General features: G+C 38.6%; 3 protein-coding genes and 2 long non-coding RNA genes across 6 annotated transcripts; 2 read left to right on the forward strand and 3 right to left on the reverse strand.

Moving 5' to 3' along the window:
• Positions 1-1,380: 1,380 nt before the first annotated feature.
• Positions 1,381-6,471, reverse strand: LOC141830705 (uncharacterized). Its single transcript, XR_012601984.1, has 3 exons — positions 6,394-6,471; positions 1,624-1,690; positions 1,381-1,463 (listed from the first exon to the last, which is right to left on the reverse strand). It is a non-coding gene; the product is annotated as an uncharacterized LOC141830705 (long non-coding RNA).
• LOC141830704 (uncharacterized) lies at positions 2,816-4,446 on the forward strand. The gene is made up of 3 exons (XM_074718121.1): positions 2,816-3,303; positions 3,419-3,856; positions 3,928-4,446. The coding sequence occupies exons 1-3, from the start codon at positions 3,042-3,044 to the stop codon at positions 4,176-4,178; spliced, it is 951 nt and encodes a 316-aa protein (XP_074574222.1). The 5' UTR covers positions 2,816-3,041; the 3' UTR covers positions 4,179-4,446.
• A 3,942-nt stretch (positions 6,472-10,413) lies between the features above and the next one.
• Positions 10,414-13,459, forward strand: LOC141830731 (uncharacterized). 2 transcript variants are annotated; one of them, XR_012601987.1, is made up of 3 exons: positions 10,414-10,441; positions 10,560-10,609; positions 12,791-13,459. It is a non-coding gene; the product is annotated as an uncharacterized LOC141830731 (long non-coding RNA). The 2 variants fall into 2 exon arrangements; XR_012601986.1 differs by having other exon boundaries at positions 10,416-10,441; positions 12,746-13,459.
• A 1,390-nt stretch (positions 13,460-14,849) lies between these two features.
• LOC141830730 (NAC domain-containing protein 2-like) lies at positions 14,850-16,301 on the reverse strand. The gene is made up of 3 exons (XM_074718154.1): positions 16,048-16,301; positions 15,664-15,965; positions 14,850-15,571 (listed from the first exon to the last, which is right to left on the reverse strand). The coding sequence occupies exons 1-3, from the start codon at positions 16,208-16,210 to the stop codon at positions 15,059-15,061; spliced, it is 978 nt and encodes a 325-aa protein (XP_074574255.1). The 5' UTR covers positions 16,211-16,301; the 3' UTR covers positions 14,850-15,058.
• Positions 16,302-19,806: 3,505 nt separating this feature from the next.
• LOC141830687 (NAC domain-containing protein 68-like) lies at positions 19,807-21,238 on the reverse strand. Its single transcript, XM_074718106.1, has 3 exons — positions 21,009-21,238; positions 20,626-20,918; positions 19,807-20,554 (listed from the first exon to the last, which is right to left on the reverse strand). The coding sequence occupies exons 1-3, from the start codon at positions 21,193-21,195 to the stop codon at positions 20,174-20,176; spliced, it is 861 nt and encodes a 286-aa protein (XP_074574207.1). The 5' UTR covers positions 21,196-21,238; the 3' UTR covers positions 19,807-20,173.
• Positions 21,239-21,881: the final 643 nt, after the last annotated feature.

A 21,881-nucleotide genomic window follows, 5' to 3' on the forward strand; every position in this document is an offset into this window, starting at 1 on the left:
ACCGAAACAATTACTCAAAGCATGTGATAAACAAATAAATTAAGGCAAGTTAATGGGTCGGCAATTAGTGGACAAACTCCTAATCACATGTGTTTAATTCTTCAACTACTTTATTAATCCGACATTTAGCTCTCCCTCCAATCAAGTTTTACAAACAAACAAGATTAAGAAGACTAATAATAATCACCATGATAATAACAACAACAAATGAATGAGTGCACTTAATGAATTCATCATCACGATCGCAATCAGTCGGCCTAACCCTAAGAAGGGTAGGGCATTCATTCTTTACATAGATCCTAATATTAACATAGATATTTCGTCAATTGATAATTTAGTAGTTGTTTAACAAGATGGATAGGTGCCCTATTGCCAAGCTAACAAAAGATGAGACGACAACATTCCTAGACTTTGTTCGGTGCGTCGTGTACAAATGCAATATTTTAGCTCCTAACTTTGTTCATGGCCATCGAGGTCTTGCGAGTTTGGAATCTCGAAACTATGCCTTCTTCATTTGACATGTTTCGCATGTAAATGTAAATATAAATAGGTAGAGAAAGAAAATTTTGATGCTTTGCAATGCAAAAAATAAAATGATGATGACGACAATGACGATGATAATGAGGGATCTTTGGATAGGTTCGACTTATTGGGATTATTGATCTTTCATCACCAAAATTCACCGAATCCATTCATGTCATTTCCATCTCTCAACTTGGCCCCTTAATTTTTGTCCTGTTTTGACAATTAAAATATATATAGTTATTTGCACATTGGCCCACAACTTTGAAACAATAACACTTGGACAGTGTCAACTAATTCACCAAAAATTAGTCTTTAATCTACATATAATTATGAAATTATTTTATTAATTTATTTAACAGAATAGTAGCATGATAGATATGTCTCTTGTGCATTACATCACTTTTTTTCTATCAAATAATAATAATAATTGTTTTTCTATGATAAATTCTATGATTAATATGGTCCAACAAGATCAAGGCACACAAATAGGAATGCTATCTATGATATGTTTCCATCAACCAACAAAATCAAGCAAAAAATTTCTTAGAAATATCATTTTGCACCTCATAATTATTCTAAATGCCCCTAGGACGAGTGAATTCTCATCTTTGACACTCTTTACCTAACGCGATAAGCTTTTGGTTCCCAAAGAATGATGCTATGTGTTTGTCATATCACTGAGTGACAAAGGATCGATCGAAAACTTTACTCTAGGAGTTGGGGGTGATTTGAGAAAAAGAGATACTTATAGGGGCTGCGACAAAACTCAAATCTTTCCTATCCCTCATTGCGAAAAAGAAAGAAGACATTTGATTGAATGTGCAACATGCAAAAGGACAAGCACAAACCTTCAATTAGGGGAGCAAGTGCATGAACCTGAACCTCCATCACCATGTCAACTAGTGATGGATCCTTGAGAGCCCCTGCTACTGTTCTTCCTGTTGAGCAAAAGAACAAGGCATGAGGAAAACAGACCCCCCAAAGAATCACAAAAAAACAAGTATCCAAAGATTACACAATCTCTCCTGTTGTTCATTTTTAATGAATAAAAACTAAATCTTTGAGAGCAAGAACACTTCTTTCAAAGGATGGGACAACCTTGTCATCTCTTTTCTTTGCAAGTCCAATGATTCCTTGCTTGAGCATCATAATTCTTCTCCTTCAACTACAATTCGGCAAAAAGAAAAACTGATCACGTTTAATTTCAGTATTAAAATAAACTGAAAACAAAGATTGATGAGGAATGACTAGGTTAGCTTTTTTTTTTTTCTTTAAGCTTGATCATGTGTTCAGTAACTTGTCTTTTAGCAAACTGGAAGGGCAGCTTGACAAAAGAAAACGTAGTATCCAAAGGGAAAAAGGTGATTGATTTAAGCAGTCAATATTGACTAGGAAAAGGATAAAACAATGCTTATAGTTTGATTGGGTCCACTCAACACATGAAATATATTCTTTCACACAAGTTTACAAACATCTGGAGTGGAGAAGAAAAGCAGGAGTAGGCCGATCCATTCCACAAAAACTAATGAAATGCAGGCACTAGTCTTCGGTTGTCAGCTATAGTGTGATTAAAAAAATATAAAACATAATATGCTTTCTTTCTGTGAATTATCTTTAGTTGGATTCAAGCAGGACTGTTTGTGAACTAGTTGGCGAAAGCAATTTAGCAGGTAGAATGATGCCTTGATGGCGAGAGACTACAGAATATTGAACTAACAGGAATCAGATATAAACATTGAATATGACCACCAAACCGATTGATTAGAAAAAAGAGGAATATGAGTACCTTTAGCCAATAGTTGGGCAGTTCACATGCTGTAAAAAATTCCTAGTTTTGCAGGTTTGTTCAAGTGCATTTAACTATAATGAGTAGAGTTGAATCTATTAGACTCATTGACACTTGATTTTTTTTTAAAAAATTAAAAACTATGACTGTGAAGTTCATCAATGTATTCTGGAGCAACAGAAGCAGAGAATGCACAAGCATGGGAGTCTGATTCGGACAGGGTCGAAAGAAGAGCAGTACCTATTCCACTAAAACTATGGTACACCAACCAACTACTGTGTACAAAATGGCAGCAAAAAGAAGAGGGTAAATGGTAGCTGTAACTTTGTATTTCCCCTCGTTTGGCAACTTTTTCTATGCTCTGGAACAGCAAGAATGGTGGGGGACGCAAGAAGACAAAAAAAAATTCTGATGGCTCTGTTAAGTGTTAGAGAGACAGAGGCAGGTATCATCTATAAAAGTGTGTGTAGGGAAGAGGAGAGACTCCAACTCCAATACCCACACGAGTGGTTCTCCATTGAACCCTGTGCTTGCCATAACCATTTGTCTCCACCTAGACAGAGGAAGAGGAAGAGGGAGGGAGAAGTTTTCTACTTTACCCCCCTTTTTTTTCCCTCTTCCTTTCACATTTACAAAGTTTTAAAGCTCTTTGATCTTGCTTGCTTCTCGATCACATCCTTTCAGTCCTTAGCTGGCCATTTTGGGGGATCATTGTGAAACAAGTCTAAGAATGGCTGCAAGCGATGACATGGGGCTCTTCTCTGGAGGGAGAGAAGGCTGGGAGAGAACAAGGGGCCATGAGGGTACTGAGGATGAAGAAGAAGGTGGTGATGGTAGTGATAACCATCAAACTGAGCAGCAGAAGCGGCAGCAGAAGCTGTGCGCTAGGGGGCACTGGAGGCCAGCTGAGGATGCTAAGCTCAGAGAGCTCGTCTCCAAGTATGGTCCTCAGAACTGGAACTTGATTGCTGAGAAACTAGAAGGAAGATCAGGTAGTTGCATGCTTTTCAACTCAAACAGAAGCAAAAAATTTAAACAAAAAAAAAGTGATTTTGTGTTTTAAAATTTTATTTTTATGTGTGATCGATCATCTTGTTTTTGTGGCAGGGAAGAGTTGCAGGCTGAGATGGTTCAACCAGCTTGATCCTAGGATCAACAGGAAGACATTCAGTGAGGAGGAAGAGGAGAGGCTTTTGGCTGCCCACAGGATGTATGGCAACAAATGGGCATTGATCGCCAGGCTCTTCCCTGGGAGGACAGACAATGCTGTCAAGAACCATTGGCATGTCATCATGGCCAGGAAGCAGAGGGAGCAGAGCAATGCTTACAGGAGAAGAAAGCCATTTCTGGCATCTTCTCTCTCTCCCCTCCTCTCTCATGCCCTTCTCCCCAGCAGCAAAGGTGTCGAGATCAGGAACAACACCAACGCATGCAGTGCCGACTCTGCCATCACCAGCACCAGAGATGAGTCAGCTTCCACTAGCACAGATCTCTCTCTCAGTTCCTTCACCAGTAGCACTGTCCCTGTCTATTCCATGGCCAGTGGTATGTCTCTTGGCTTCCATCACTTCTTTACTTTGCATTTGTAATTGATCAACTCTCACATTCTTATGAAGGGTTTGATGAAAAGGCCTCCACGGCAAGGAAGTGGTTCTTCAACAAGTTCGGTGAATCCGATGATAATTTTCTCCCCAGTGGCCCTCCGATGGTGTCGGTCCTTGGTTTTGACCAGCCTTCTCCTGAGGCTTCAGCCAATCAACCAGCGGTCTACCAAGTCAGCAATGCTTTGCCTCATGGTGAAACACGACATGGGAGGAAGAGAATAATGATGCCCTTTATTGATTTCCTAGGTGTTGGAGCAACATAAAAGGCAGGGTGGGAGTGTTAAATGAACAAGTAAACCCCTTGAGGATGGTGGTGGTAGAAGAAGAAGAAGAGGAGGAGGAGGATTACAGAGATAAAGGAGGAGCAAACCAGATCACATTATTGACAAAGATTACAACTAAGAGTCTGATTATGATACTAAAGGTTTTAGTGGAACTGTATCTCTTCTTCCTTGTTGAAACTTAGATGGAGCATGGATATTTTCATCTACTTGTAATGTGCCATGAATCTAACTCATCATCTTGAATCGACTGCTAGAAGTCTTTCAAAGTAATAAGTAAACAAAAAACACTACTTTTGTTCGAACCAAAACCAGGAGCTCTGGTGACATTGTGTAACAGCCAGGCCACAGTGGTTCCTTTTCCTGGCCCCTTCACCCCATGCCCTCAGCCAGAGGAAGGTTTTGAAGCCAGTGTAGTTGGTTATCACTCATCACCCTCCCAACTTGGAAGGTTGTTGGGTGCTCAGAGGCACTGAAGACTGGCAGTGCCAGCTTCCCAATTCACAATCATGGTGTTGGTGAACAGTTACTCTCAGTGAGGTCCTTGGGAGAGAGAGAAGAGAGGGGAGGACCTAAATCTTTAATGCACTTCACCAATCAACCTAGCTGAAAGAGCAAAAGTTTGAACCAGTGAAACAATGAGATACTTATTTCTGCATTGAAGAAACATAAAGACATGCTCTTCCTTTAAAGTGCTCTGTTAAGGTTGTGTAAGAGCATTCAAACAGCATTTAGAGAACAGTCCTGGCAAGGACAATGCTGAGCACACATTCTCTTTCAAGCTTAATGTAGACAGCAGGTATATCTTTTTCTGCAATTAAGTGAGTGGTCACACACCATAGGACTTATACTCTTTGTGCTAATGGTGAATCATTGAAGGGGAAGGTCCATCTCTCTATCATCTACCCTCCTAAATAAAATAAAGTGATCAGTAAAGAGGGAGAGAGAGGACTACTATCAAGAAAAGTAAAACAATATTTCCATTGGTGAAACTTTCTGTCTGCTACAAAGCTTTCGACTGAGTTTGATAATCTACTGTGCATGCCCTAGTTTCCTCAAAAGGTGAAAATGCATGGTTAGATTTTCTCCACGACTGATGGCACAGCAGTTTGTTTTTTCCATAAATGGGTCAATGATTGATGATGAATATAGTTTGTGCAATGATGAACTCTAAACACCACAATACAGTATAATTGGTTCGAACTAAATCCGGTCTTGACCTATAAACTATAGCTTATTGTCAATCGATGGCTTTGCCTTCAAGCTATATTAAACAAAAAAAACATTGTCTATAATACCTATAATTTAGCACAATATGACTAAATTTCTTGAGATATACGACAAGGTGAATAGTGCCGAGTGGGTCAGACCATGTATGAATCATCCGAAATGACCTGTCTTCAAGCATACAAGCCACACCTACGTGAACCGGGGGCCGAGCTAACTACGACAAGGTTTTGTAGCATGTCTAGGCTACTTCCTTTTTCTTCTTCTTCTTTTCTTAGTTTTTATCTTCTTCCTCCACTACCTCCAATTTGCTACTAACACCACCTATCAGCCGAGATAGCACCGAAACCATCTCGGCATCTCGGGCAGGTTGGCCATTGAAACTTTATTTCGAATGGAATTTTGAACCTTGATATGAGCACATATCTATGGGTGCACGAATGATCAACTTGTGAAAAAAGAAATCAGGCTATAAGAAAATGTCTGAGAGAAACAAACAAAGTATCTCAAATCATAAAGCATGAAAGTCTCTGAAACCTAGTGAAACAGGTAAACTAAACTCAGGGAAAAGTAAGTGTAGCAGCTTTCAAGAACTGAATGCCGACTATTGATTAAAATTATCAAGGAAGCAAAACAGGTGATAAAAAGAAATGTAAGATACTTGCACATGCATAGAACTAATTGAGTGTGGTCATTCTTTAAGTCCTTTTCCCCTCAGCAAAAAGCTAAAGAGGGTAACCACTTTGTCGTAAAAAGCACAAATATCCTATATATTCTTTAGTACCCACCCAAGCCATATGCTAGCAAGACATAACTAATATATTAAAAGTACAATTGTTATTATTAAAGATGTTTGCTTTATCAGATAGCAAGAAAACAACCTAGATGAAAGCGCAGCCATTGTTGACCTAGGGAGAAAGTAGATTAAAAGACTTGATTAGCTCACCCTATAGCTAAACTAAAAACAAACCTTCATCTCAGGCAGCATATCAACTTTGACGACAAGGCATATGCCAGAATTAACGAAGCTTGGAAAGGGAATCTCTCTTGTTTAGATTGCATACAATCCTCCTTTTCAGTGCAAAAAAGAAGATCAGAACTCATCTTGCAGTATATTTAGACGATCACATGGCTACTTTTAATAATAACATCAAAAGAACTATAGGTGCATTTCGTTGAAGAGTCTCAACTCAACATTAAAAATGCAATCATGATTAGGTGGTGTGTAAGTAACCATTACCTATAGTAGTATAATTGACCATAGATGCTAACAATGCTAGGTGCATTTAGTTACCGGTCCTTGTCAGAACCTCATTCTATTAGTTGCTAATGACGATAAAATTGGCAGTCCTACAAGCAGTATTAGTTTTACCCTACGTTTGAGAACAAACGAGGTGTGTTTTTTTTCCTGGAAAAAGGATAAATGGCTACTATAGGAAAGAAAGAAAGAACTATATACCTGCCATTCCCAACTGTGACTCAATCTCATATTCCTATAAACTTTAGAAACAAACAACTTTCCTATGAAAATAAAATATAAGTTTTCATTTGTTGTCTCGACTACTTCAAAATTAAAAAAAAAACAGTGTTCAAAATTAATGGCGCTTTATTTTACATCTATTAAGCTATAATTTACAAGGTTATTCAATATTAGATGTATTTAATGAGAGGTATGCTAGTCTTAGTTTGTCATGGCACTTATGTGGCTAAAACAAGGAGAAAGTTGCATGCATATAACTGGGCTTAGAGGAAGTTATGTTAGCTACGCCTACAAGGCATTTCATGTCAGTTGCAGTTTAGGCATCATAATGTCAAAGAGAATTGGACGATATCTTTGTTTTCATGCATAAAAAGGATCTTTCGCTTCACCTGATTGTATACGAAACTTGGAATTCCATCCATTCCGAAGAAATTTTCATTTAAGAGGATGAATCCTCCAGTTATCGAGACAGAGGAATTGTTTTCACTCCAATGACCCCCTGGATATTTTCACTAACAGTTATTGAGACAGAAGACCCATATTCTTTAATATTACCAAACAGAAAAGCCACCAACTTACATCCTGGATGTACCTACACTAGTTTGCATCAATATACCTATTGCATATAACCTTTGCCCTTTAATTTTAGTTAACTTATTCAAACAAGGTAGGCAATCTCTCCTTTTCCTCAAAAACATATAAAAAATGTGTGCTAAAATAAGTTTGTTTTGGTCATTGGGCTTGAGATGTGACATGTGGACTCAACCCGATTTGAGTTTGGTCTTTGACTATGCCTGGTGCACGTTTACACTTATAATACCCAAAATGACTATCCTTGTAATAAAATAAATAAAATCATAGAGGTATTTTGGTCATTTTATATTATGATAATTAAATAATTTAAAATATTAAAATAACAAAAAAATTAATAAAAATCTCTCCCCCTCTATTATTTTTGCCACATGACTTATCTTGGAGCTAGACAAGTGATGTCCTACTTAATCATTTAGATGATTTCGTGGGGATTCTATGGGGGTGACATATCTCCTGAACAATCAAAGACATGTTTCTTACAACCTACTAGCTATAATTGAACTTAGGATATCTAGCTTTATAAGGCTTGCATCTTATTTCTCATAGTTTTAACATCTGTTATACGGATGTTTTAACAATGATCATTTAGATCAAACTTCAGGCATGCAGATTGGTGGCATTGCATAATCTACACTTTGTAATCTGTATTAGCATATATCTATGCTCACTGAATGTAATTATTTAGTAATATTTAATCCACATGATTGTAATGATAACCGTGTATTATAATTTAAATTAAATAAAAAATGTTTGTATATAACTTTTAGTTTCTTATCATATTTTTACTTTTTTTCTTTTAATATTTTACCCAAGCCAGGCTTAGCCTAAGCCATATTCATTGACAAGCCTAGCTATTATGCTAGTATACAAGTCTCTATATCAGTTATGAGCATGTGCCAGTTTCTGAAATTCATTTTTTGGAATTGAAATGTCTGTTCCTAGGTCGTTACTAATTGCTGAATTCAATTCCCAGTCTTTTGCATCAACTCTGATTCAGTTCCTAGGTTGATGCTGATTGAATATGTTAGTTTCGATTTCTCTTGAACCTGATGTTAAGATGATCTGGGTTCATATTGGTTGCTGCCCATGTTAAGGTTGGATGTGTCAGTTCGTAGGTTGATGCTGATTGAATATGTTAGTTTCGATTTCTCTTGAACCTGATGTTAAGATGATCTGGGTTCATATTGGTTGCTGCCAATGTTAAGGTTGGATGTGTTTGAATCTAAGATTCAAGCACATGATACAGGTGAGAAAATTAGAGTTGGATTAATCCTCTATTGAAGTTTAATGGTGTTCCCTATCTGCTAATAGCTGGAATTTCCATCTAAGATCAAGATTTGGTGCTGGGATAGCCGAAGATAAGTGAAAATTCGCATAAAAGATCTGCACCTACTTGTAGCTGAATTGTGCCAAAATGATACTTCTGAATTGGGCCATGTGTTCTGCATATGTCATGAAAACAACAGTTTGAAAACACAATGGATGATAATCCTACAGATCTAAAGATCATGGATGTTGCAGCTCAACAAAAGATGTTATGTTCTGACACCAAAAATAGAAATATCAAAATGTGAAAAACAAATGTTAACTTAAAGACAACAGAAATTTTAAAATGTGTCAATAAAGGACACAGCCTGGAAAATTTTCTAAGCTTGTATTAAGTATAAAATATTATTAATAAAGGATATGCTTATATTATCAAATTATTGTTAAGAGAAACTAATGAATATTTGAACTATGAATAAATTTTTAATCTATGTTGTCAAACTTGAGTGATCAAGCTATTAGAGGAAAAGTCTTCTTGGCAAGCAATTATATGACATTATCTTGTTAGTAGACGACTCAAGTTGGATGCCATGACCTTGTTTAATTTAGAGGGAATATCCCTATCATAACTTGAGTGCTATTTCAACATTGTATCTCAAAATTTCTTACTCATCTGGGAATCAAACTGATTTAAGAGATCTTTATTCTCTAATTGTATATTTTTACAACAAATATATGATTGGAAATCAAAGAGGAAGGTAGGTTGGGGAACCATGCATAGATGTAAAATAAAGCACCATTAATTTTGAACACCTAACACCAGATTAATGCTCAATCACTTACATTTCAAACAAAAGAACATGAGATTTGGTAGCACCAAACAGAAATTGGAACGAAAAAACTACCGCCCAAAATCCCTGTCTAAAATTCCACAAAATGGATAAAATCAAGCATTCACACAATTACATACTTCTTCGAAAATCCCAAAACCCTACTTAGGCAGAAGGACAGAAAGAAGAAAAAGCAGATGACGGCGAGTACCAGCTAGATTCGCGAACGCGGGCGCGAGTAGGGTGGCGGCAGCTCTCCGGCGATCAAAATAAGACTTATCGAAACTCGAGATCGAGCGTATGCGGCGCACTTCGACGCCGGCGGCGCCGGCACAGGAAGGCCCCCGCCGATTGGGGCCGCCGCGTCGTCGCGTGTGTACCGGCACTGCCTTTTATAGGGCAGGAAATTCCGGGTACCGATTTTCGAATTTTTGGATCCGAAACATGCAAATTTCGAATACCACCCTCAACTATGTTTTATTGCAAAAAACTTATAATTTTATCTCTTATTAAGAAAACCCATAATTATGTTCAATTCTTAACAAATTTATTATACTATTTATTTTCTATTAAATTATTATTAATTAATGACGTACTATTATATTAATTTATCAATTTATTTTCTATTTTATTTTTTTATCATTTGAAAATTGTCGGTTTCGAATAGGTTGGGCCTGAACCGGGCCGGGTCAGATAATTATCCGGCCCAACTGGAGTTGAGGATTCAGGGAGCGGGTAAACTCGCAGTTCGATGGTTGGCCCGTGCTCCTCTCCTCTCCTCTCCTCGATCGGCTGTTAGGGTTTCAGAATTTGGTTGCGGAATTTACCTTCGTCTTCTCGCCTTGTTGGTACCTTCTGGCACTTGGAACAGTATTCAATTCTTAGTCTTTTCCGTTTTTTCTATTTGATTCGTCTAATTTCGACTTGTAATTTTTTTGACCTATGATAAAAATGTCAACTTTCAAGGAGAGGAGCAGCGTCTTATGGGAACGATGCATTTCTGAGTTACTACGATTGTAATATCATTTCCTCAATCATTGTTCTAGTAATCCATTTCTGTTTCTTTAAGTGGTGTGTGTGTTTTTTTTTTAAAGAGCATCTTCGTTAAGAATTTAGATGAGATTGTGTGATGGTGCCTAGCAATGCGTATGAAGTAAGAATTGGAAATGGTGTTAGAGTTCAGTCTAAAGGAACCCAGGCGTTCTTCAGTTTGTAGCAGTCCATTTTCTCAAACTGTACAGGACCGAACTGCCGGTTGAACTGGTTAACCTGGAACTGTAGGCAGACAGTACAATGACTCAGTAAAAGAATTCCGTTGAACTAAATTTTGGGCCAGTTCAACTGGTGAAGACACTGATCTTCCAGTTCACCCATCGATCCAGTTTTAAGACACTGATAAAGATCTGCACAGTTAGTGAGGTCCTATGTAAGTCTGATTCCCTGGTTTCTATCTAGAAGTTTAAAAGGTTTGTGATTTCTCTAATTCTTGGGTCTTTATTTACCAAAATATGTAACTTTATTGTTGACAACCAACACCCTATTGATCATGTGCAAGTTAGGAACAGTGTGTTAAATGCTTGGATTTACACCCTGTTGATCACGTTTATTAAGATAATCAGTGTGAGCATTGCTTCTCCTTGATTTCCTTTCAAAACAATCTAACTAATTGAAGTAGATCCTATTGAATTTTTTTCATCTCGAACTTCGGAAACTTCCTCTACTTCTTAAACCATTAATCTAGACTGGCCCAGCCAATATTAGATGGATCTCTAGGATATTTGTGCGTGCGTGCACGTGTGTGTGTGTGTGTATAATTGTAATTGGATGATCATTTGTTAAGTAACTTGATAGGATGAGAAAAATATAAATTTTTGCATGATCCTTGGTTGGAACTGGAATTATTTTTAGCCTGCCAAAGATCAAGGATAGATTAAAGATCAAGTATTTGAAAGGAAGATTTCAGGTGGTAGGCATTTGGTCCACTGCATAGTGAATTGGCGGTAAGCAGGAGGCTAAGCTGTAGTTATTAAATAATATTAAACTAAACTAGATTGATATTAGCATTAAGAATGACTAACATATGTATACCTAATAAAGAACATTAATCAATGAAAACAAGTTTACAATCAAATAAGTGGTAATTGATAAGTAAACATGTAACAACATTAAAATTGCAAATTGGAAGAAAACACATAACACGACAGAAACACATAAATAGATAACAATGTATATCTAATCATACAAGCTTATACATAAACACCTGAAATTCATAAATCTTTTGTGGCACATTGTAAGAGAACACAGCAATTTTACATAACAATCAATAACTCTTAATTAGTGTCACATTACAGTATCAAAATTCAAAAAATTTAGTTTAGAGTTTGCAATCGACGAACACTAGTTAGTTTTGTCCTCTTAGATAAAAAATTATTTTAACAAGAAGTCTTCAACTCTTCATTAGGTTTGCATAATCAGTCATCACCCTCCTCACTTTCTTTTTTCAATTACTCAAGTTAAGCAGGTCAACAAATGATTTTTTTTTCAAGTGAACTTGCTTAAACTGCCTAGCTACTCTACCACACCTCCTAACCTGCTTAGTTGGACCGTCTGGGTCTCTGTTTAGAAGACTCGTCTAAAGGGTACTACACAATGGGTAGGGAAAGTGGTCCCCTTGTCCAGACTGAGTAGGTGACCACCTAGATGGTCCAAACTGCCAATTTAGAAATGATAAAGATGATGAGAAATCTGAGAATAAAAGGAGAACTATGAAGGTCGAAGCCTGATATTGCCTTAGCCTCTTGGGTCTACTAATGGGAATGTGTAATTATATAGAAGTCCACAACAACAACAACAATCAAGTGGGGTCGGAATTATACAGAATTCCACAATGTAGAATTTTTATATTCTCTAGATGTTTCAATATTTTCTTGGTTGTTATTACCTTCTACAGTTTGTTTTGTTTTATACTCTCCATGGGGATCACATACCTTTTTCTTAACATAATCTACCAGAAACAAGTTGTTCTGCTTTTGACAAAGTTGTGTGCTGAAAGGTTAACATAGCTATTTCAATGCTCTTTTATGTTACTAGTTTTAATACAAATTGTGGCCTTTTGCAGTCTATTGTATGAAATTAATTAGTGTAAGCTACAGGATATTCAATGATACTGAAGGCTTCTGCCACCCTGATTGGCACAGATACTAGGGACCATATATCAGCAGGGAAGGATAAAAAAAACCAATGTCTTCTCTGATTCCAAGCTTATTGAAGATATAGATCAGAATTATGAAAAAGGGGAAAAAACCAATTATTAAGAATAAATGAGGGTAAAAAAGCAAGTCACCTAGAGCAGCACCATTTATATTTTGTTACAGAATGCATCTCTGAGGTAAATTTCTCATCTGAATTCTGCAACCCTCATAAATTTTTTCTCTTGATTTCTTTTTCACATTGAAACTATGTCCTCATTACAAGTTTCTATACGAGTCACATCAAACAAATACAATCCTTCTGTTATGAAAACACATATATGTTTTTTTTTTTTTTTTTGCTGCAACAACACTAATGAAATGTTTCAATCCCCTAGTTACATGGATTCAATCACTTGAAGCACTGTTATCTAACTAAGATCAATAGAATTGATTGTGTGTTCGTATATATATCATATTTCTTGTGAGTGAGCAACAAATCACTTCATGTGGTCCCTTCATGCTGTGCAAGTTGGACGAATGATTTGCCTAAAATGGGTGGTTTGAGGTATGGATTTGCATTGGGTTGGTGTTAGCATTACTTTATAAAAATAGCCAATTGTTTCTGCTCTAGAATTTATAAAAGTTACTCCTCGGGATGATAATATTATTAACTTAAGGGTGGTCCTTCATCCTCCATGTGCACTTAACAAGCGCTTTGTCATCCAATGAGGTAAAAGGAGACAAAATTCCAACACTCAGAGAATCCATGAGATACGTATGCTATCTTATTTGATGACAACTGCATGTGTTCTTGCTGAAAGATATTTTTGTTTTATCTGTTGGCATGCAGCTCTTCATGTTCTTGTTCCTCCTGCTTTTCTTTGAAGGCTCTCCATTTTTTGCACTGGATGCATCTCCCTCCAATCTGATTAATATTTGTTTAATCCCCCAGAAAACACTAAAATTTGGACTGGTGTTGAGAGGAGATCCTATATAAGGACCTGGAGAGGCTCTTCCACCTCCATCCCCTTCTCTCCCTTCTCTGCATTGCTTTCTCTGTCTCTCTTTAGCTCGTGCGAGATGTAGGCTTTGAGAGGAAATGCACACATTGCTCAGTTCACCTATGGCTTAACATTAGGCACATGAAGTAAGTTGCAGCCAAGGATGACTTGCCTACACAAATTTGTCCTTGTTTGGTAAATAGGAGTCACCGAGGGTGATGCTATAGGCAAGTTGTCTTTGGCTACATGTTGCTTCCTGAGCCTCATGTTAAGTCTGAGATGATATATTTTTAATTCTTCTGCGCGTTTGAATTCAAACCAAGTATAAATTTCTTTGTTAAGTTTGAGATGATGCATGTTTAATTCTTTTGTGCTTTTGCAAAACTTCCAGTTGCTGCTGTTTTATTGTCAGCTCCTTCAGATATGGTCATGTCTTTTTCTCTTCTTAGATTTCGAAAGAGTCCACGTTTGATGATTTTGATACTTGCATTATCATCAAATTTCTTCTATGCTAAGCTGCATTTTCTTCTCTTACATCTTCCACTTCATCTCTAATCTTGTTGCAATAGTCTTTCTAATGACGATAATTATATCACCAACCCCTTCTTTCTCAATAGGAGATCCTCTATCACTCCCCACCTACCAAAACTCATGTCTTCCATCGAAAGCGACAATGAAACTCATGTTTTATCTACTATTAGTGCTCGGAGTTGCACTCTCGAGCACTCACAAATGCTATACCAAGACTTTGTAAGAATTTGTGTGCTGTTCTTTACATTGCCAGTAGTAATTTGAATTGACACACCATCATCTTGAAGTCATTGTCTGTGTCTTAAGTAGGAGGCCGATGCGGCTCTCAAGTACATTCATAAAACTATACATTCGACTAGGCTCTAAAGGAAGTTTTTTCTTTCACTATTTTCAATTAATTCACATCCAAATAAAACAACACACCATTAATTAGGGCATGGTCCCATATCAAGTTCTGGATGGGGTTTCAGATCCCTTGCTGACTTTCATAATCAAAGCAGTGGATTTCATAGTTTATAGTATTTCAAAGAAGAAACTTCTTGTATAAAAATTTTATTGAGCAGTATAATGATGATGATCAAGTCATTTTCACAAAGCTACTGATTAATCAATCTCCTGTAGTATGGTGTAAACTGCAAACAACAAAAAACTTCTTGCAAAAAAATTATATAATTCTTCATCCATTTTCTTCTTCTAATTGTATGTTCTTCTGCTTGTTTTCTTGTTTCATTTGCAGGCCAAGCTAATGCAATCCCAGGTGGGAGTTGAGCAGTAGCTGCTGGTTGAAGAACCTCTGGTTCAGCATGGAGAATTCATCTTGGAATTGGATTCCTGCATCAGTGCTGTAATTAGGGTTCTTGAGAGGTTGATTAGTGAGTCCATGGATGCTTTCCATGGTAGAATTTGCAGAGATGGAAGCAGAGGAGTCTTCTCTGGCCCTCTGCTTTGGCTCAGCCAGCAAGAGCTGGTGGTTCATGCAGGGGTTGGGGATGAGTTCGGGCAAGCCGTCGAACAGGTTGTGGGCAGCTCCGAAGCCCTCCAGGAAGTCTGAAACGGATAGTGATTTCGGCAGCCGGAGGCTGTCCGGTTGCGGCTCGTTGTTGGTCATGAAGCTCGATGTGTGACCAAGATGATTCCTTGTCGCAGCGTCGATCACTTCTTCTTGCTCTTGGTCTTGTTCTTGATCTACCAAGGATGATGCTGGTTCCTGGTGGCTCTGTTTCCTGTAGATCCTGCACAGCACCCAATCATCCAGCTGCAAAACATGGTTTATGGATCGAGATTAGGTTTGCTTCCCACTCGATTGTGCCGCATAATCCATATGCATTTGATATTTAGTAGGATTACCCTCATAGAAGTGTCGGAGAGCTTTGCGGGTCGGTACGAATTGCTCGGTTTGGCCTCCGCGAGCCGGAACTCATGCATGATCCAATTTGTCTTTCGCCCTTTGGGTGGTTTTCCTCTATAAAACACCAGGGCCTTTTTGACCCCGATGTGCCCATCTCCTCGGCTCGACCGAATGGGTTTATCCGTCCCGGTCGCCTTCCAATAGCCCGACACAGCAGCCCGATTCGGTCGGATCCCGTTCGGATACTTTCGATCCCTCGGGCTAAAGAAGTACCATTCTTGCTCGCCAAACATTGCCTTAGCTACATATATTATAACCAAAAATCATAATTAAAAATCCATATCCATATTTCGAATTGGTTCATACAAAAGTAATTTACAAACCAGGAAGCTCCCATGGGTCACACTTGTAGATATCAACCTCAGCGATGATGGAAACCGGGCACGGCCGACCGGCTGCTTGGTTGCGTAGGTAGTGCAGGATGAGCTCCTCATCGGTCGGGTGGAATCGAAACCCCGGTGGAAGTGCCGCCGGATCGCCCGCCATCAGAGCCTCCTCAAATTGCACCACCAAGAACCAGATGAAAAAGAAGAAGGAGAATCAAACAGAAGGATGATGAAGAGATTGAAATTTTGAGGAGCCAACGGTGGATGAGCTTTTAAAGGCACCTCCTCGATCGGTTTAGCCGTCTGATCGATTCATGCCGACCGTCCGATCGGCTACTTTTCTCTTCGGACAAGTGTACCAATGGCGTGCTAGCCATTCCTCTGTTATAGTCCACATCAACAAGAGCCCAAAATGAATGTGGACTCTTGTCACTTGTCAAACCACAAGACTTCAATACATACGCCAAAATTATTCCCCCTCCTTTCTTTTATAAAGATAAAATCAAAACCCTAACCTTCTTCTTCGCCCAACCGAAAGTTGACACGTGCGCTTCGCTTTCGATATCTAACCAACACGAAAGCAGCATATTCCATGGGGTGAGGATCGTAGTAACTTGTTGCTTCAACATTGATCAAAAATGTGAATTATGAGTCATGCATGAGGACAAATCATGGACAAAAAAGGCAGGGTTGGGAAGATAATTAAGGTGCCAAAGGGGATTAATTAGTGGCTAAGTTAAAAAGAGAGTGATTAGTGGATGTCATTAGCTAATTGCCTTGGAGAGGATGAATTAATTAACTTTGCAAAGTTGGATAGCTTTGCACATGCATGAGGTGCATCAAAAACAGTGACGTGCATGGATTTGCATGGAGGGAGAGAGAGAGAGAGAGAGGGGGAAGGGAAAGGAAAGGAGGGGTCACAGTCCTGAGGCTCATCTTTTCCACAATTATTTTCTATTTAAAGGAGGGTTGAGTTGTCATGCACTCATTTGAGTCAAAGTCTTTATGAATGACAGGTGCATGAATGAGGCTTTAAATTGAAAATTGAATAGATTTAATAATTTTTTTTTAAAAAAAATAGTAGTTAATTAATTAGTTTAATTCAAAATAGGTGGAGGAAGGGTGGTGGTGCAATCTCTTGGAGGGGTTGCATCAAAGGAAAGTTGGGGGGTGATAGTGAAGAGTGTGATGCTATATATCTCTCTAGATTGATGAAAAATCTAAGACGTTGATTATTGAATATGAAGTTGTATGTGCTTTTGAATTTATCTTAGTGGTTAAATAGAAAATTTGTATGGTATCGGATCGATCACCTTCAAAATTAATCAGATCATAATAATGAAACTTGAATTATCAAAAAAAAATGAATGATGTGATTAGCAAGTCGATATAAGTAATGAGAGGGAGTGATGTGGATGGCAAGTTGAATCTTAGATACGATACACTGTATGATATTTTTCTCTAATGAGATGAGATGTTGTTGTTGGATTGTATTTTTGGATTTACTTTGATGATCGATGAAAAACTTTTATAGAATTGGACCAATTACCTCTAAAATTAATCGAATCATAAAAACAGTAGATGACAAGTCGATTAAGTAACATGCATTTTTCCAAGATTATTTATTAAAAAATTTATCAAATTCTAATAAATTATATTAAATGTTTATCTATATTAATTTTAATATGTTATGAATAATAGTACATTTTTATATATTCAAACAAAAATTAAGAAATAAATTTATAAATTTAATTACGCTAGATGTCGACCTTTAATATTCATCTTTTTTTTTGTTCTTCTAAGTGTTTTACTATTGCACTACAATTGGACCAATCACGAACAAATGTTATGATGACTTTAGATGTTTCGAAACCTTCTCGTATAGAGGTGTTTCCGCGAACAAATGTTAGTATTATTACTAATTTATGCAAGAAAGAAGTCCTTTGGTTAACAAAAAATGTTAATAAGGAGGATACAAATGAGATAGGTTACTAATTTAGAAAAACTATGAGTCTTGATGGAAACCGATCGATAGAGTGGGATGAAGCTAACCCTAAATTGACTCCATGATCGATAATTCATACGCTTCATCAACGAGGAGAAAATATACAAAATGAAAAATAAAATTTAAAAATTATATTTTGAACCAAATTGACTAATTCAAATGCCCATGAATCAAAGTAGTAGATAGTGAGATATGGCAAATGGATAAGATCATCAAGAGTTTGATTCCAAGTCAAGAACTAGGCATTGAAACTAATTAATTAATCGACAAAAGTTTAGATGAGATGGAGCACATGTGTTTTGTAGACTTTGAATTCGATTGGAAATGTAGAAGGATGAGTGCCTAAGTCACAAATAATCAATCATTCTCAAAGAATAGTGATGTTAAGGATTCTAATTTACTAATTTTTTTCTCAATATTTTAGAGACGATAATGATGATAAACTTGTGAGAGTTTGAGACCTACTACTCTTCGACTACTTGGTTAATTAATAATTAATTAAGTTAATTAAGGAATTAATAAGGTGGCCATGTTTTCCAATGCCTTGAGAAATGGTAGTGCTCAAGGCATTGACTCTTCAATGGTTGACTAGATTTAGTCCCAAATAATAATATTTTTTATTATTATTATTTATTTATTTATATATGTGATAATATTATAATAAAAACAAAATTAATTAATTAACGTACACGCATGGCATTGTGTTGATCCTTATCCACTTTGCATTTTTGACTACTTTTCACCAATCAACATGAACATTCCATCCATCCACTCTAAGAAACAATAACTCTTTAAATTATATTTATTTATAATATTATTTGATGAATGACTTAATGATGATTTAATTATAAAATATATTTTCTATATTTTATTTGATACAGCAAAACTCCTTCTATGTTCTATTTGAGCCTACATACTACTATTAGGTCATTGTAATTCAAGTTATTCGATTAAATAGTTTATTGAATAGTTTGATGGAATATTTTGATGGATTTAGAATTTGCTAGTTTAAAGATCGTAATCATAGTTTATCGTATCTAGACCCAACTAATTCTAGAGGTGGATAGTCTTCCTCTTGATTCGTCCATCGAATAATGAACCATGATACTATATGAATCCACCAAAGGTCTTACCACTCCTCAAACAATCTTTGGATTCTATTGTATTCTTATAATGCATCCATGAATAATAGCATTTCTTGTCCATTATATAATCCACCAAGTAATCGATATGAGATCAAAGGTTACTTGAAAGAATACCGATAACTTTCTTAGCTTTCGATGCTTTTTGGGGGATTGAACAATCAAATTTAGGTGGAACCCATACTCGAAAGAGCTCGAAATACTCTTTCGACAAATTGAATGACTTCCTCTTTCACTCATGGAGCAATGTTTGCCAACTTGGATGACCCATTGCGGCCATTAAGCCACAAGCTACAAAGACTATCGACAACCACTTTCGAGAAGATCATTTGTAGGTTACTTTTCGCTTCTCTAGTTCGGTTTAATCTTGTAACGATAATATCGCACTCGGAAGATGCAAATTTTCTTGAAGATGATATTGCACAATCCCTAAACTTACCATTGCTCCAAAAGGACTCTAAGCATGAGCATCTTGTTACCATTTGAGAGGTGTCCTAAGGAAGTAATTCGATAGGGAATAAGAATGGCATTCCTCATTTCTATACTCCTACACCTCTTGTATTGAAAATTTGACGGGGAAGGGGAGTCATCATCGGCCCCCCGACTCCATTAAAAGCAAGTTATGTTCTTTCACCTCTAGTACGACTATCATATAACTAAAGATGTATGGTTACATTGAGGGGAATGTTCAACTCAACACATCCACATATGATAATTTTCGATATGGTCTTTCGAATCTATCAAACTAACCATGCTAGATCGATATGATCATCGACCAACATAAGTCAAATGTTTTCAACAACTAATCTACAATCTATCTAGATTCCTAACACAACATACAATGATCAAACAAGACAATGGTGGAAAATTTTGGGGGAAAAAAACCAATGAATGCTACACAAAACAGAGTCTCTATACAAAACAGAGTCCTCTGTTTCTTGCCGCGCCCATCTCACTCAAAACGGAGGCATTGGCTTCAACAATGGAGGAAAGCCGATGAGAAGTAGTCGTCGGACTGGTTTAGTCCGTCGATGATGGATTCGATGCTGGCGAATGGGTTCTGCAAGTTTTCCAGGTTCAACTCCGCCATCCAGTCGCTCTCCTCCTTGAGCTGCTGCTGCTGCGCCTCCGGCGCCAGATATTGATCGAACCGCGCGTGGGATTGAGAGGGCTGATATTGCATCAGATCGTCAAGGTCCGGAGGGAATTCGTCATCGTGTTCGATGACGGATTCGGAGGTGAGGGGGCTGCCGGAGTAGGCCTCCGACGACTCCGTGGCGGCTTCTGTTTTTGGCTTCTGCAACTTTTCCCACTTGTTCTTCTTGTTGTACAGCCGGCACAGCACCCAATCGTCCAACTGAAATCCAGAACGATCTTGTCATTTGGATTCAAGATTGTGTTTTTTCGGAGAGAAATTTGGTGACTTACTCGACGGCTGCCGCCGCCTCCCTTCTTTCCCGGCGAGCGATTTGCGTCGGCGAGACGGTACTCGTGCATGATCCAATCCGTCTTGACGCCCCGCGGCGCCTTGCCGTGGTAGAACACAAGCGCCTTCTTGATGGCCACCGTCTTGCCGGTCCCCGGCGCCGCCACCGGCTTGTCGGCGCCGGTCGCCTTCCAGTATCCGCACCCGGCGGACCGGTTCGGCCGCGACCCGTTCGGGTACTTCCGGTCCCTCGGCGTGAAGAAGTACCACTCCCGCTGCCCGAACAGCGCCTTCTCTGCACATCGCCGCCATTGATCAGCACCAAATCGGGAGCTCAAAACGAGAAATCCCGCATCAAAATCGGATTTTTGAATCGAGTGAGTACCTGGAAGCTCCCACGGGTCGAACTTGTAGAGGTCGACCTCGGCGATGATCGGCACAGGCAGCCGCTGGCTCGCCGCCTTCCTGCAGAGGTAGTGCACGACGAGCTCCTCGTCCGTCGGGTGGAAGCGGAATCCCGGCGGAAGGTTCAGCTCCGCCTCCGCGTCTCTCCTCCTCGCCACCACTCCCATTCAAATCTGGTTAAATCTTCTCCTCTCTTTTCTCGCTGAGTTTGACGGCGAAGGAAGAAGGAGAGAACAGGGGGAGATATAAAGCGGCGACGAGGCCGCAATCCAGTGGCGTTCGGAACGTGGAATCAGCGGCTCAAGAAAGCACCACGTGGCGAATGGTAGGAAGCCCGGAGGGAAGCTTCGCGGTCACCGACGTGCCGAATCGGACAGGTCAAAGCGGGACTCGGTGCGGTGTACGTGTCGCTGTTGAGGTGATGTCACGGAGGACATAATCCACGGTTCGACCAACCGGCCGCACCACGTGGCGCCAGGACAAGGCGGGTTCGGCGGACCTTTTAATTTATCCGCAAAAGATTCCGCGCCGAGCTGGCGCTCTGGAATGCTCACGTGAACAACGCGGGGGCATCCAGTCGGCTCGCGCGTACGACCGCGACGTGCCTGTTGGACCGCCCGGGTCGGTTTGATTAAATAACCGAGGGCTTAATTCGGTCCGCTAAACCGATTTCCAAATTGACCAGAATAAAGAAAATTGTTAAATATTGGAAAGGCTTTTTTCTAGAATGTTATGGTCTGATGCGGTGGACGATTAAGACACTAGTCAATAAATGATCTAACGCACATGAGATTTTGCTCCAGCTGATGAAGGGATCTGAAATAAATTTGAGACGAGATTAGAGTGATGTCGA

The sequence above is a fragment of the Curcuma longa genome, chromosome 6 (genome assembly GCF_044706935.1).
Source record: "Curcuma longa cultivar G26 ecotype Majalengka, Jawa Barat chromosome 6, ITB_CL_G26_1.1, whole genome shotgun sequence".
NCBI classification, from domain to species: domain Eukaryota; kingdom Viridiplantae; phylum Streptophyta; class Magnoliopsida; order Zingiberales; family Zingiberaceae; genus Curcuma; species Curcuma longa.